General features: G+C 35.2%; 1 protein-coding gene across 7 annotated transcripts in view; it reads right to left on the reverse strand.

Moving 5' to 3' along the window:
* Nucleotides 1-16,417, reverse strand: part of LOC105384885 (TOX high mobility group box family member 3) — a 28,476-nt gene extending 12,059 nt beyond the window's left edge. For 2 of the 7 annotated variants that reach the window (XR_005254645.2, XM_038118216.2), the window contains exon 1: nt 16,210-16,414. Coding sequence is in view for 6 of the 7 variants with exons in the window: in XM_038118216.2 (XP_037974144.2) it covers nt 16,210-16,272 (63 nt within the window). In the remaining variant the exon portion in view is untranslated. Of the gene's footprint in view, nt 1-6,841; nt 7,172-16,209 lie in introns of those variants that run through there. The other 5 variants (XM_038118218.2, XM_038118217.2, XM_038118215.2 and 2 more) reach the window with 5 other exon arrangements.
* Between the last annotated feature and the right edge of the window lie 693 nt (nt 16,418-17,110).

Genomic DNA, 17,110 nt, shown 5'->3' on the forward strand with positions numbered 1-17,110 from the left:
TTATGTATCCTTAAAGTCTCAGTACTTAATCTAAATTTGCTAGGTTATCTAGATTGGTTTTCAATCAGTAAAGCATATTTACTTAATAATAAAACGTAAAATGTTAAATAATATGTCTTGTAAAACATAGTGGAACCGTTTTAGCAAATAGGTGCATAGGTTATAGTGGCTAGTAATGATAGGCTGTGGCGGCCACGGCTCGTTATCTCAACATGATGGTTAAGGCTAGTTATGTTTATTATCAACTTTTTACTTCATTTTCTATAATGCTTAACTTGTTACCTTATTTTATACCTTGGAGATTGGGAGGTTGATTTATTTAAGGTAAGGATTTTCTTCATATATTTCATGCTGGCCAGTTAAAAGCTCTCACTAGAAATACTAACTAATTTACATGTCGGCTATGGTTACCGGAAGCTAAGCTTAGTGTACTTCTTAACAAAATTTCATCAATAACTCCTGAGTAATTTAGATGTGAAAGAGAAACAGGCAGTGCAACTTTCGCATTTAAGTATAATATTATATTCATATATTATGAACTACTTAAGTCCCTATACGCTCAGCTAACTATATAAATATTGTATTCATTCATTCATCAATGCGTTCTAGCGTATCGAAGACAAATCAAATTGGACAAGGGTGATTCATCGAAATTCCATTCTTCGTCTGATTTATATGGTCATTTTTTTATTTCATTTTTAGCTCTATAACATATGTTTATATGAAAATAGATACAGCAAATAACATATAATTGGAAAAGGCACTCTTTTTTATCAAGTAGTTTTTAAGTTATTGACGTTACAATTTTTTGTGGCCATATGAATCAGAATCAGAAGAAAGAACACCATGGAAAACCATCTTTGTTTTAAATATACAGCATTGCTCGTAATTTTTTTTTACTGTCATCGATAGAAGAACTATAGAAGGTTCCGCAAAATAAAATTAAAACTTAAAATATTGAATTTTGTACCAGTGGCATGCAAAAAGCTGTTCTGGGGCGAGAATTTTTAGAAAATTTATCAAAGTGTCAATATCTTAAAAACTATCGACATTTTACTAAGGTGATATAGTGATATTCTGGTCACTCCTAAGCTGTACTATCAGCCCTTCAAGGCATGTTGTAAACTTTTGGAACATTCTGTATAGGATGAGGTTTTTTACCGTATGAATCATATACATATGGATCAGGATTTTGCATAAAACCTTATGTAGTTCATAATACATTCACACTATAGTGTTGTTTATTTTTTTCATAAATCTATAACCCAAGAGCATTACATGAAACTCATATTGAAGAATCATACTCAGAAAATAGATTTTTTATGGGAGGAATATTAATCAGAAGGGTACCTGAACCAAGACCATATGAATCAGATATTTACCTTCTTTTCACCTGGATGTAGGCATACTAGGAGCACCTCCATCTACTGGCTGGTCCATTGGACAGCTGGCTTCTAGCGAACGGATAGCCAGACTCCCATTGCCACTACATGACCAACTATAGTCATCAACATGTTACCACATATGAATCAGTACTACGTGCCGGACACTCCTTAATTATTTATTTATAAAAAATCTTACGTATTTATAAGTACTAAATTTTTTTTTTGTGAAAGAAAAACTCATTGCCCTTTGATAAAATTTTAATTTATGTTAATAAATTAAAAAGGAAATGTGATAAGGTCAACCGGGGCCATTGCGCCACAATACTTTTACTTTCATATTCATTTGATCATAACAAACAGACTATACGCCCTATTAAGCTATAACTTGTGATACATATTGGGAAATTTTATCTAGTTTCATATTTTGATGCAATTTTGTAGAATTTTAAATATCTTCTACGTGTAAACGACGTTTCTACAAAAAATGGCATTTTTAGGCGCAATAACCCCTAGTGGGGCTAATGCCTCTTTCACTAGTTTTGTGTGCTTGGAAGAGATTTTTACGAGTTTAAGTAGATATAATTTATAGAATTACTATTAACGTAGCTAATTATTAGTTTGTAAACTAAATACTGCGCTTAGTTAAGGAGAACCAGTTGATCAAAAATTTTTGGGGCTATGGCGCCTACGAAGCCTAATTTCTTGTAGTGGCATTTACCCCATCCAAGATTCCAGGGGTGCTCAACATTTTATTTATGAAAACTTTATTGGACTTAAAAAAGTATAAATACTTACGTGACAAATTAAAATACAGTATAAAAGCATACAAGGGCATATTTTTTTGAATTTGCAATAAAACCACAACTTTAAATGAGTAAGTATACCATTTTTAGAGTCTGACGGAATTTTAATCATTACAAAACTATTAGTTTTAAAAACAAGTGAGATCATTCTGTTAATATGACTATTTTTTATTAATTATATGATTATTTTCTATATACCGTGTTAACAACATTATAATGTCGACACCAAATGACGCCAATTTTTTTAAATATTTAGTTTATTATATATTAAAATTATTTACGTTTTAGTTGGATTACCAATCTAAGAATGTTAATTCTGATACGCCGTTAAATGTTCTTCAATATTGCAGAAGGCGTCATTAACCTAGTATTTTTCGTTTAGGAGAAATTTGGTGCTAATGTCACTGGAACTTTTTCATTGCTCGTGAGTGTATTAAATATATTTATCATAACATAAAATGTTTAGAACCTCTGAAAATGGGGCTATTGCGCCGCAATAGAGGCAATAATCCCATCAGCCCAGAGGCATTTACCCCAAAATAAAAGCTAAACCTACAATTTTTTAATTACATATTGTGTCCGAATCTTACGTTATTTCAATAAAATAATCAAAACAATATGTAAAGCACCAAAACAATAACAATATTTACAGTTAGGAAACATAGATTCTTTTAAGCAAACACACATTTGGAACGATTAAAAAAAACGTGTCGGAAAACCTGAGGAGGCCGAAAGAAGTGAAAAAATTAAAATGGCAGATTTGTTAAGAAAATTTACCCGGATACGACATCTATTGGTCAGAGGTAAAAGTTTCAGTTACAAAGATAGATAGCAGATGACTCCAGTAGATCTAAAGTATGTGGTTCGGAAGATAAATGGATTCGAGGCATTAGCCCCGTAGGCGACTTGGCCCCGGTTGACCTTACTGAAAATGTTGTTCCTCAAGCTGGCAAACGGACGCTCTATATGAATCAGAATAACACACTTCAAATATTTTTTTTTTGTACTGAAACAGCATTTACTGAAAAAATGAGATTGGTTACAAATAGAGATAGAGCAAGACTGTATTGAAAAAAAATTACATGTCATTAGCTTAATTGGATACAGAGATATCCTCAACGCCGTCGAAAATACGGTCCCTGAAGAATCACCCACAACCGATACTCGGAGACCGTCGGAAGCGGTCTTGGCTCCTCCCGCGTTCAGGTGCAAGGGCTCGCGGCATCATGTGAGACGCACCATCGTTTGTGCAGCTCCACACAAGCAACACACATTATTAGGGCATCATTCGAGAATCTCCACCCGGCATAATGTCGTTAATGCAACGGACGGTTCGAAGGTGGTTTAAAGACTTTAAGTCCAAGGAAAGTCATATTTAGGAGCCATATTCAGCAGCCTTTGCGGCGTAGTATTGAAGAAAGGAAGGAAATACAATAGTATAAAATAACACGTAAGTATAATAGAGAGTTATAAATACCTACATAAGCAAAATTTACAATGTTAAGTAAGTACCTATACCAAATAAAAAATAAACTACTTTTTAACAGCAGTGATAAAAATTCAAACTGTAAATTATTTTTTGTTATTGATACATTTACAGCGCTAAACATCTGTTGAACACTATCTTAGTTTTTGTGGTACGATGGTAAGGCCTAGGGTTTAGTTTTTGCCATTCGGCAACAGCAATGAACAATCAACATAATAATACTAGCGATTAGCGATAGACAACGAAATTTCTTTGAGTAACTTAACCCTTCATCGGGGTGTCTAAATTGTATAACTTATACATTTTTTTATAAATGTTTTTATACATATTATTTTATAAATGTATACATATTATATTGTGGTGTATATTTTTACTGCCAGTATTTATAAATGAAAATACATCAAACAAGCATTTCGAAGGTACGCTTTAGTGCGCAAGTCCGTATTATTATATGATTTTGTTTCTTCCTAAACGTGGGGGTTCTCATTCCACCACCTCGAAGCTAAGATTGGAATAATGCATTTTCGAAAATATAAATTGATGTTGATTGTTCATTGTTCGAAGTGCCTATGTAAGTATTTTGTAATACATACATTAGTACTTAACTCAATAAAATTAGCTACCTTGTTGAGGTTAGTTAGGTACTATCCATGACCACGTGGGTAAGATTCATTATGTATTCAAGCTATTGTTTAGACGACTGACCCGAAAAAAATCTAATAATAAAACCAATGTTAAACAAATAATTAATTAAATAACTATAACATACAGCACTGCAGAATGCAAACTGCTTGTGCCAATTTTCGATCGAGTATTTCTTAAGATTGCGATATCAGAACGTTGTGGAGAGTTGCACGCTCAAATGGCATTCTCTATCTCAGCATTTGAACTGTGCTAGTATTTATTAGAAGTCATGCTTTGTTACCAACCTGCTAGTGGAGTTAGCTCTAATAAATTAATAACTTAAAAGTGAGTCATGCCTTAAGTGTATTTTCAAAAAAGGGATCAATGATATTTTGACGAAATAAAAGCAAACTCTTTGTCCCTTAAAATAAAACAGGGACCCAACAGAAACTCAAAACAAAAATATTATAATGGTTCCAAAATCTGATTGACCAACATTGTGTAGTACCTTGAGCCACAAGTCGCTCTCATTCCTCGGGGACCGGTTTGAACACCGGCATGGCATCGGCAGCTCGGCCAAGTGGTTCTTTATAAATATAAGTATTATCAGAACCTTAGGAGTGAAAGGACAATAATAATTGCTGTTCGGGATTTTGCGTCGGTTGGTTTTGAATTAATCAAATTTTTTTTTAATGGTTGGTAGTATAGTAGTATCTTAGTATTATAGCATTAGATCAACCATATAAAATGTGATGTCCATCTTAGTAAGTACAGAGTCAATAAATCTTCGGTAATATTTACTGAAACTGGCAATACTGGCATCAATCCCAATAAGATGGGTATCTACATCAAAGGCGTTTTTGGAGCGTGGAAAGTAGAAAGTTTTAATAAGTTAGCTCATAAAGTATCTGTTTGCCTAAATTCTTCGGAAAATAAGAAATTTATCATGATTAAACATAACATTTTGTGCCTTAATGTGATGGACTATAATTTGATACACCTTTTTCCTTATTAAGCTACGTTGTTTCTTATTTATCTATGCAAGATGGTTTCTATTGTAGTCGAGTGGCTTGGAACACATAATTGTCGGTCACTGACCTCTTTCTCTTCCTCCCACTAAAATAGAGTTAAATCAATTGATGTTATTACAATTGGAATGCTCCGTCTATCGTATAAGATATACTTACTATGAATAGGTACTTGTAGAATATAAAAGGAAACGAAAACATTATTTCAGATAATAAATAAAATGTATCATTAAATGACTTGGTAAATCTAATAATATCAAAAGTAATAAGTAGGGTTTTCTTTACCCTTTTTGTGTTTTTTACAAATTTTTCATGTCGGATTTTACGAAAGTCTTTTCTATTGGGTGCTAAACAGATAATAATTAAGTGGGTACACAACATTTTCTTATTGTTATTTGACCTAGTGTATACATAGACTTTCCATTCCGACAAACCGTTACTTGTTTTGTCCTAGTTAAGTGTTAGAAAAGCTTATTATCAAGTTATTAAATTCCACTTACTGAAATACAGAAAATATGTAGGTTGTCGATGGTATTTTAATATTTTTTTACTATCTTGAAGTTGATGGTTATGTTATTATTGTTATTATGTAGGTATACATATTTTCATTAAAATAAATATAATACTTAATTTATTATACGTTTGTTTGTCCTGAAACCTGCGTCCGTACCCGAAACCAACTGCCCCAGAGTGGATTCGTAGATTCAACATTTATTCACCGTAAAATTTTACAATTATTTGTTGATTTTCAACATTGTGCCTTTAACAAAGGCTCGGTCACTGAGGAGAAGAAATAGAGAAAGAATTTCTTTCTTTAATAACGAAACGCTAAGTTTTTCGTTTGGAGTTTGAAATTTGATGTAAAAAATGTGAAACTCTATACAAAAAACAGTTTCGTTTGCAACGTTGGTCCAATCCTTGGCCGTATGTCTCAGGAGGCTGATATTAAACACTAACTAACACCTACACTTTATTTTGTGTAAGTTATATTATGCCTACATAATTAAAATAGGTACTTGTATGTCTAATATTTTATATGCAGAACAAACATTAGGATGATTTATCTATATTCCAGTTTATCACAATCCTTTGTTTTCTCTTTTAAAAATGTAAGAAATATAATTCTAAACTAAAATGCATTTATTTAGAAATTGAGACATAATTCCATTCACCGGGCTATTAAATACTTCAAGGTAAACTTAATTAAAAGTAGGAAGGTAGGCAGGCACAACTGTAAGCAGACAGGCCTCGTTATCACTTAAATGTTTGTACAAACGTCAACCTAATCAAGTCCTCGATAATTTATGATTAGTTACAGTGTTGATAAAAATGATTTCATAACAAATTAAAGAGGTCGATTTTAATTATTTAACAAACGATCGTAGTTATGATAATATCACACGTAATAATATTATGTGTTTAGTTTTTATCTTAAATATATAAACAATGCGTGATAAACTTAAACTTACAAAACTTATACATATAGGTATTTAGCAATTTATCAATTACACCTACCATTTAATCAATTCGATGGTACATAGTTCACCGCACGATGCCGGGTATTCAAGAACCGTTTATTGGCTGGTCCACAAATTGTCAAGGAAATAAAAAATCATACAGTTTAAAATTAATTAATACAGCACTCTAGTCGGTCGATGATAAGAGCTGTAGCGAGTAAGTCACTTTGAACTGAGCACCAAAATTGACACAGGTGTTTATTTGTTTGTTTAGGAACACTTGGGTATTGTAGTTATTTAGTTAAGTTCGTTCGGGAACATAACGTGGAGCGTGGAGGAGGCACGCTAGGGACACGCGTGGCGCGCGGGAAGACTGCGTGGCGGTCGGCGGCGGGGCGGGGAGGGGCGGGGGCGCGGGGGGCGGCTAGTTCCTCGCGCGGCCGCGCCACGCCGCTGGCACTGCTGTTGCCATTGCCCCAATGCTTGTTTAGGCTCCAACAAATTCCGGTACGAATATCAGTCTATACAACTGACTCTACATCCATATTTCCGAGCTGTTGGTGCCTTTGTCTGGTGCCAGAGTAGTCTGCCTGCACGGAAATGAATAGACTCAATCTGTCTGCATCATACCTAAATATATAAGGGCGTTTAATACAGTTTATGAATGCTTCTAATTTAAAACTGTAAGTAAGTACACTCAATGTGATATAGTTAATTTTATGGTAGATAATTACATGCTGTAAAATCTATATTTAAACAAAATAATTTTTCGTTAGATTTCCATGTCTATAATTATTATTATTTACATCTAAATTGATGTTTCATGAAAAAATAAGTACCAGTAATGTTTGAAAGATGATAATTATCAAGAATTATGATTGTTCAAAAAAGAAAATTGTATATGTTGTATAGATTGTATAACTACAATAAAATCCTGTATACCGTGACCACGAAAGGGTTAAAACTTGAAACTATGAAACCTTTGTTTTGGTTCGTTGCAGTTGGGTTGCAGGCGATTCGAGTTCAATACTCAATTGACACTTTAGCAATGATTTTTACAGTTTTTATCACTTCAATTTAATTATTTTATAATTTAGCTTTTTTACTCATTTTAATTAATTGTGAGGTCTAATGATTTCCTCTTTTTTAAAACCACCGGGTGCAGATTAATAAATGCTTTGACACTATTTAAAAAGTTAAACAGCTATTTGGGAGGGAGGGAATCATGCCACATTCAATCCCAAAATGATCGATTATATAATAAATCAATTCAAACATTATATTTTTTTTTACAAATTAGTACTAGAATTTGGACGAGCCTTAAGATATAGAAATACTTAAAGGTTTATTTAGCATTTGAAATTAGTTAAGTCCTAAATTCTGCTTAGTTTGTTAAGAAAATTAGTTCGCCATCCCAGCCCAGCAGGGGTATCACGAACAGTGTGTGCTTGCACACATCTGGATCTACCTACCCCGCGAAGAAGTACAATAGCGAGTGTTTATGTTATAAGCAATCAAATAACTTAGAAGAATGAACTTGTAGCTACCTCAGTAGAACTAAGTAGACTTTTAACAATGTCCTGTGTTTGCCCGAACAGCTGTTTGACCGCGTGGCGAGTGGCCGGCAGCGGCAGGTACCCGGTTGCCCGGTCACCGTGCCCCGGCCGCCGGGACGCTGTGCCGGGCGTGATAATTGTACGAGTGACCGGGTGGAATCCCGACCGGCCAATACCGGCCGCGCGGCTATGCAATGCAACCACTCTGCTTGTTTGTGTTTTTAGGGTTCCGTAGCCAAAATGGCAAAAACGGAACCCTTATAGTTTCGTCATGTCCGTCTGTCCGTCTGTCCGTCTGTCCGTCTGTCCGTCTGTCACAGCCGATTTACTCGGAAACTATAAGTACTACAGTGATGAAATTTGATGGGAATATGTGTTGTATGAACCGCTACAAAAATATGACACTAAATAGTAAAAAAAAGAATTGGGGGTGGGGCCCCCCATACATGTAACTGAGGGATGAAATTTTTTTTTTCGATGTACATACCCGTGTGGGGTATCAATGGAAAGGTCTTTTAAAATGATATAAAGTTTTCTAAAAAACATTTTTCTTAAAGTGAACGGTTTTTAGATATCAGCTCTCAAAGTCGTAAAAAGTATGTCCCCCCCCCCTCTATTTTTATAACTACGGGGTATAAAATTCTAAAAAAAATAGAGGTGATGCATGCTAATTAACTCTTTCAACGATTTTTGGTTTGATCAAAGTATCTCTTATAGTTTTTGAGATAGGTTGATTTAACTGTAATATTATATTTGCTGCTACGGAACCCTTTGTGCGCGAGCCCGACTCGCACTTGGCCGGTTTTATTTTATTGCGATAGTATTGTGAATATTTTTCACCAGATTTTAACTACAGGAAAATAAAAGTTTTTAAGAATATGAGCGTTTTATGGATTTCATTATCAGCCCATTACTGTACTCTGCTGGACTCCTTGTCTAAGTTGCTGAAGCATAGTAGAGAATACTTATTCCTTCACCTCAAAAGAGCGTCCCATAAGCTAATTCCAATAAATTTATTTATGATGAAATTTAATATTTTGAAATTTTATATTATGAAATTTATTATTTTGAGTTATTATTCTGAGGTCCCTAAGACTGTCATCACACACATAAAAAAACCGGCCAAGTGCGAGTCGGGCTCGCGCACAAAGGGTTCCGTAGCTTAAATCAACCTATCTCAAAAACTATAAGAGATACTTTGATCAAACCAAAAATCGTTGAAAGAGTTAATTAGCATGCATCACCTCTATTTTTTTTAGAATTTTATACCCCGTAGTTATAAAAATAGAGGGGGGGGGACATACTTTTTACGACTTTGAGAGCTGATATCTCAAAAACCGTTCACTTTAAGAAAAATGTTTTTTAGAAAACTTTATATCATTTTAAAAGACCTTTCCATTGATACCCCACACGGGTATGTACATCGAAAAAAAAAATTTCATCCCTCAGTTACATGTATGGGGGGCCCCACCCCCAATTCTTTTTTTTACTATTTAGTGTCATATTTTTGTAGCGGTTCATACAACACATATTCCCATCAAATTTCATCACTGTAGTACTTATAGTTTCCGAGTAAATCGGCTGTGACAGACGGACAGACGGACAGACGGACAGACGGACATGACGAAACTATAAGGGTTCCGTTTTTGCCATTTTGGCTACGGAACCCTAATAAAACGCAGTGTGATTCAAATTTGGAATTCGCACTTACTTCATTTATTTTAAATGCGGGGGTAGCCATATTTTAATAAACGTAGTAGGGAAAAAAAACTACCGTAGTTTGCGCGCTTTTTGCGAATGCATCGGAACGGTCGGTCGTGTAAATTATTATGGAATTACGAGTAGGTTTCGGGATACATCAGCTACCTTTTGATTACAAAAACCATTACCATACTTATATTTATTTTGTGAATCATATGAAGTATTCTTCGGATAAGGACACTGTGAATGTGGGTGTTGAAAATTGATGTAAGATCTTGTGAAAAGTGCTTCAAGTGGGTTGCTACTTCGGGTGTCTCCACTACTTGCAGTGGTCTGAACCTCTACCTGTAGCTGTAAGTAAGTACTTAGATATTTATACCATATTTATACATATATAGTATACTTAGCAAACTCTTAAGTATCGCCTTATTCATAGAAAAGTTATAGGACGTTTTCTATTGAACTGTTTTGTCCCGCTCTCTCAATGAACAATGTTTTTTGAAGATTAAATTTATAGGTTAGGTTGGCATTTTAAAAGCGTTTTGTAAGCACCGACCATAACGTGGCAGTAGCGCAGACTGTTTGCCCATGCTACCTGTGTAAACTGTAGACCACTGTTCACTGATGATGTGCTGGGTTTGGCTCCTAAATATTATCTGTATTACCTAGTATAAAACATAAACATTGTTTAACAGGTGTTTAGGACGGAATTGAACGAATCCATAACGGGTTTGTCATCTTTTTGACTGCGTTAAACATTTGTGTTGACTGCGTTAAATTTTAATGGCCATTTTGATTCGATTGAAAATACTTAATACATATACAAATATACCTTCGACTTGATCACTCATATACACTCGCTTTACATCTACTCTCAACTGAGTTCTAAACTTAAAACATGCTCTTTTATATTCTAAAACGGCGCGGCACAAACCTTTAAGTAGGAATGGTTTCCAACACTCTTATTTTAATAATAATAAGATTGTTTATAGGCCACCACATAATAGGATAACTAAGAAGATTAATTCGCTAAAATACGTTGACCTCGTGAGCCTATTTGGCGCAGAGCCTAACTACATCAGACAGCTAACAGCTTCAAACTAAACAAATATCATAGAGATAAATCATTTCAGATATTCTCTTCATATTATTAACTACTATAAATATAGTGTGTATATGTATAAGTATATCTTAATGTTTATAAATTATTTATGGGTCGTTATTCTTGGTATCAATATATTTATACGAGTAAGTATCACGACTAAAGTCAAATTACAATACGCTCTCAATATTAACAGACCTCCTACTTCTACCAATGTTGTTGGTTATTCTTCATCAGCCATGATATTGCAGTCCACCGCAGTACGTAGAGGCCTCTCCCAAAAACAAGCCGCTGGATGCGATTTCCGTATTCAATCCTTTCGCTAGTCGTCAGTGTCGTCACCCTATCTAGCCGGAGAGCGTCCTATACTACGTTTGCCTAGTCGTTGTCTCCACTCCAGAACACGTTTCCCCATCGGTGGTTATTCTTTTAATTAAGAACTACTTAATACACAGGTACAAATTATTATCATGCATCATGCCTATTTAAATGCATGAGTTTAGGGCTCAGGGAGCTGTGGGTCTGAAGCAGACTGAATATTATCGGATGCATCAGCATATTTTTACCCGACTACCGAAGGAGGAGGGTAATGTTATTCGATTGTATGTTTGTATGTATGTATGTCTGTTTCTTTGTTGCCTCCTGAAGCCTAAACGGCTTGATAGATTTTGATGTATGAGGTATCGTTAGAAGCGTATTGATTGCGCGATGGTTAGGTATAGGCTAAGTGACGTTATATTAAAATGTATAAAGCGTCCTCTAGAGGACATAAAGTGAGTATCTACAAAATAATATTTTTCCAACTATGCCGTGTGGGGTATCAAATGAAAGGGCTTGATTAGCACATTACAAAAATATGCATATTGTAGGTTTTTAAATCACAACACCAAATTATTGAAATAAAAAATGTTAATAAACTAAAACTCGACTACTAATATACAATTTCATAAAACAAAAAAACTAAAAAGTTACAAATAAAAAAATATAATTACCTATAAACAATCAAAAAACCCGACTGCACGCTAAAAAGACGAAAACAAGCCCCAATGTTAATGGAAAGTATTGCAGGCAGGGACCAACTTGACCGCCACACAAGGTACACCTATCTAAGTCACATTCAGCTAAATGGTGAATAGGGTTTCTGCTCGAGAATTCTCGAGCTCGAGAAGATTCGAGAAATTCGGCTTGGTTCGAGACGAGAAAAAAATCTGAAGACTCGAGAATTTCTCGAGCCTTGAGATAAAAATTAAGAATACTTATTCAGTTCGAATTTTCCTGCGCCGCTTAACAACACACGCGCGTGTATTATGATTTATTATGTTTCATATCCATTTTAGCTACTGCTGTACTGATAATACCAATGAATGATTAAAATTTAATGTAGTAATAGTTATGTACTGTTTCTTAGTTCAGGTGGACCAAAAGAAGTCCGATGCTGTTTAGCTCTCATTTGTTTCTAAATCAAAAACTTCGATTCTGTTTTTTGATTATGCTTATTTGAACCTTAACAATTTTATTTGTAAAGTCGAGAAGATGATATCGGCCAAATGGGCGCCGTGCATTGGCATTTCTCATCACTTCAGCGAAAACTTCGGGCGAGAGTTTCTAGCACTCGTGTCGAATGTTGTCCTTAAGGGCTTCCAGAGACACGGGCTTATTGACATAAACACGGGACTTCAAAAAACCCCAGAAAATCTGTTTTTGCAACGGTTAAATCGGCGATATTGCAGGAAAAAATGACAGATAAAACGAAAAAAAAACGCGCCCGAAAACTAAATAAACACAACTATTCCGCGTTCTTGGGGAGTATAAATCACTCCACGGCTTCTGAACTTGTATTCTGCATTTGTCTAGTTTACCAATATCAAAACTGATTTGCCATTTGCACAAATGAGAGCAACTTCCAATAGGGCTTTTGGCCCACCTTGTACTAGTAATTACCTAGTAGCTAGCTAGATAGCTAATATTGTGAGTATTAGTAAAGTAAAAAAGGAGATTTTAAGGTTTTTTTCTACAACTTCCAATAGGGTGATTACTTATGGCCCACCTTGTACTAGTAATTAGTAGCTAGCTAGACAGCTAATATTATGAGTATTAGTAGAATATTTTCTTTTTGATTACTTTGGCAAAGTAAAAAAGGAGATTTTAAGTTTTTTTTTTTTTAAATTAAGGCTTTTTGCAAAGGTTTTCTAAGAAAGGCTCGAGACTCGAGAAGACTCGAGAATTTGGGCTCGAGAATTCTCGAAGCTCGAGAACGCAAACAGGTCGAGAAATCAGAAACCCTAATGGTGAACCCTCTGCTGGTCCCCGCCTGCGATACTTTCCATTAACATTGGGGCTTGTTTTCATCTTTTTAGCGTGCAGTAGGGTTTTTTGATTGTTTATAATTGACCTAAGATATTATTTATTTATTTATTTATTTTATAAAACTTATACTATCATTACAGAGTAGCCTAATTCGATAGCAAGCTCAATTTTATTATAATTATAATTAATTTTGACAATGGCAAATCACATACACAATAATACAATAAAAATTACATCTAATCAATAAAATAAATCTAAAATCAACATAAAAGCAATTTTCACACAAACATTATCATTAACATTATCATTACATGTTATAAAAAATATTTTTCCTTTATTTATCATTGTAGCATAAAGCCGACTGTGCAGTTTTTGTTTTATTATACATATAAAGACTATACTTACTTATTAACTCTTTTCACCAGTTTACATTCATCGCTATAACATGCGGTTATACACTTCAGCCTAAATAATAGTAGTCCACTTCATGTAGACACAACATCTTATTTTAATGTTGGCTTCAAAACTCAATGAGTAATATTTTCGCTGGTTATTCGATATTATATGTAGAGATTGTGTGAGCTAATAAATATCCTTATAAGAATTGGATCTTCTATTTGATATTTGGTCCGAGGAAGAGACAGAGATTGTAACTTATTAAATTAATGAGACTCGGATTGGTCACCGGATTGGATACCGTCTAAACATTTATCCGTCCGATAGACAAACCATATCACGGATTCCATTTTATTTCCTGATTTTTCAGGTCAATCATATTTGAGCTTTTCAGGAAATTCTGGCAAAATTGTAAATGTTAACTTTTACGCCCATAATGCATTTATTGCTGGATCTATTTCACTAAGGACTTTGCTAGTCCGTCCGGAAATACTATAGATAGACACATAATACTCGTAATTTATACAGCAGGAGGTAGTAGTTCGCCATGTTATGTTCGAATTATAAGTACTACTATCGAGAGAGTCAACTCCGTCCGGGATCTCGGTATCATTTTGGACTCAAAATTTCTTCTCTCTGAGCATATAGACCACATTGCTAACAAAGCATATAGGAATCTCGGGTTTGTACTGCGGTCTTGCAAACCATTTACTAACATAGGAGCTATCAAATCGGTTTATTACGCATATGTACGCAGTACTTTGGAATATGCTAGCACCATATGGTCTCCACATTATACCATCTACAAAGAACGGCTTGAAAAGGTACAGAAAGTCTTCATAAATCACCTTAACTTTCGTCTACGTAACTCCGCTAATTCCTACAAGGATGGTTGCCGTATCAATAACGTAAATACCTTAGAGGAACGACGTACGTTGCTTGACATGTGCTTCCTGCACGACCTCGTCCACGGGCGCGTGGACTGCGCGGAGCTGGTGGGCGGCGTGGCGTACTGCACGCCGCGCCGCCGCACGCGACACACGCCGCTGCTGCAGGTGCCATTCCACCATACCAACTACGCTACCAATGAACCCATCACACGTCTTACACGAACTTATAATAAAACATTTAGCAATATCGACATATTCCTTCATACAAAATTCTCATTCAAATCCAGGATTCTTAATCAGTTGATCGAAAAGCAGTAAGATAAATTATGCCAATTGAACTAGTAAGTACTGCTTATAAATAAGTAGGTAAATTATGTAGTATTAATTGTATATATATGTAAGTATGTGCGTATGTGTGTATGTAGGTATATATGCATATACATATCACAATTATGAATAATAGTATAATAAAAATAAATATGTGTAGTGTAGTAATAAATTGTGATTATTTATATATAATAATTATCTTATACCTAACTATGTATTATATTATATTACATCTTTACATTATAATATTTATAACTTATGATCTCTTTATTCTTCTCATGTGTGCTTTTTATATGTATTTCGAAACAATAAGTTGAATTATGTAGGTATAGCTTTTCAGTTATGCTCATATTTAAATTTAAGATTTTAAATTTGAAATAAAATAAAATTGTTAAATTGCACAGTGTGCACCTTTGTTACTATGCTGTTTATGAAGGAAAATTTGTAATTGGCCTTACTAAATAACGATGTAATAGTTTATAAGACTTTTGTATACGCTGTAAATTTTCTTAATAAAAAAAAAAAAAAAAAAAAAAAAATAAGTATTCACGAATACAATCGTTGGCATTGCTTTGCTTTTCGATCATCTTTTGGTATTTATAAAAGCGTACCCATGGATATTTGTTTAATAAAAAAGTCGTATTATTATTACAGGGTTTTTGTTTGTTGGGTGTACGGATGTACTCCTTCCTGACTCCTTCCCTTGAAGGGAGTGTGGTAGAGTGTATTAACCGTGGAAATTCTGAGATATACCTACGCGTTGGAGGTGTATATTTTCCTGAGAGCGCCCCCGTGGGGATTACGGGATAAATATCCTATGTGTTTTTCTGATGCTATAATATTGGTTTATTATTTTGGCGGTGAAAAGATTAGCCAGTCAGAATAGCGTCATTCAATGACTGCCCAGGTTGTGCCGGACGTTTATGTTTCAAAAGAAAGACGACTAGGGGTCTCCTTTCGTACACCTATATTATTGTGTTGTCATCCATTCGTCTGACTAAGCAAGTTATTACCTCAATGTCACTTACAGATTTTACATAAGCAAGTAAACACATACCTTTCTTATTTTAGGGTTAATATTAGGAACAACATTCGAAATTACACAAATGAAACCTAAATCTAAGGATCTGTAACACATGCACCTTACCTTGTACGTCTCATAGGCTTTATAAGGTCCGGCGCGGTCGGCCAGCGCCTGTGGGCCCTCCATGGCGGTCCGGCGCGGTAACTACACTGCACTGGCGGGGGCTCCCGGTCCATTGGTCGACCACCAATCAATTGTGGGCATTAGTCCCACTATTACTACAACTTCCTGTCAATTAATGCTCTTTTATTGACCTGATGTGACTCGCGACTCGCGATGCGACGGCTAAGGAAAAATAACTGTGTAAGTTGATGAAGTGGTTTTGATTTGAAGGAAATATTACTAGACATGGGTGTCTAAGTAAATAAGTAGAAATTGGGTTCACTAAATAAAGTAATCTTATCTCGTGGTCTAAGTTGTTCGCGTTATCGCACGTTTGTTAATAAATACTTAGTTAAACACATTTCCGGCGGCAAGGTTGGATTTGAATATTTTATATATTTGACATATACAAATAAAATTACTTTTGGACAAAAATATAAATAAAAAAACGACTCTACTACAGAATGAATTGAAAGTTCCGTCACTTCTAATGGCTACAAACCTAATAACAATAAACTTTATTAATACGGTACGGGTCTAATTGTTCTAAAAGTGTAATGAGCGCTAATTACCTCACACCGAATAGCGACACGAGACGGCCTTACAATAGCGGAATGATTAGCGCGTAATGTGAATGAAGTCGCGTGGAGACGCCACGTGGAGGGTCCGGCGGGACCTGACGAGCGACCGTGCCGCGGGCGGGCGCGAGCGAGCCGAGTGCCGGCGCCGCCCGCAGCCCCGCCCGCCCGCCCCGCGCCGCCCGCCCACCGCATGCACTGCCGCGTCACCTCCACTCCGACTCACAAACACACAATCTTTCAGGACCACCCCAAACCAAACACACCCCTATTGCGAAGCATTA

The sequence above is a fragment of the Plutella xylostella genome, chromosome 10, assembly GCF_932276165.1.
Source record: "Plutella xylostella chromosome 10, ilPluXylo3.1, whole genome shotgun sequence".
NCBI lineage: Eukaryota > Metazoa > Arthropoda > Insecta > Lepidoptera > Plutellidae > Plutella > Plutella xylostella.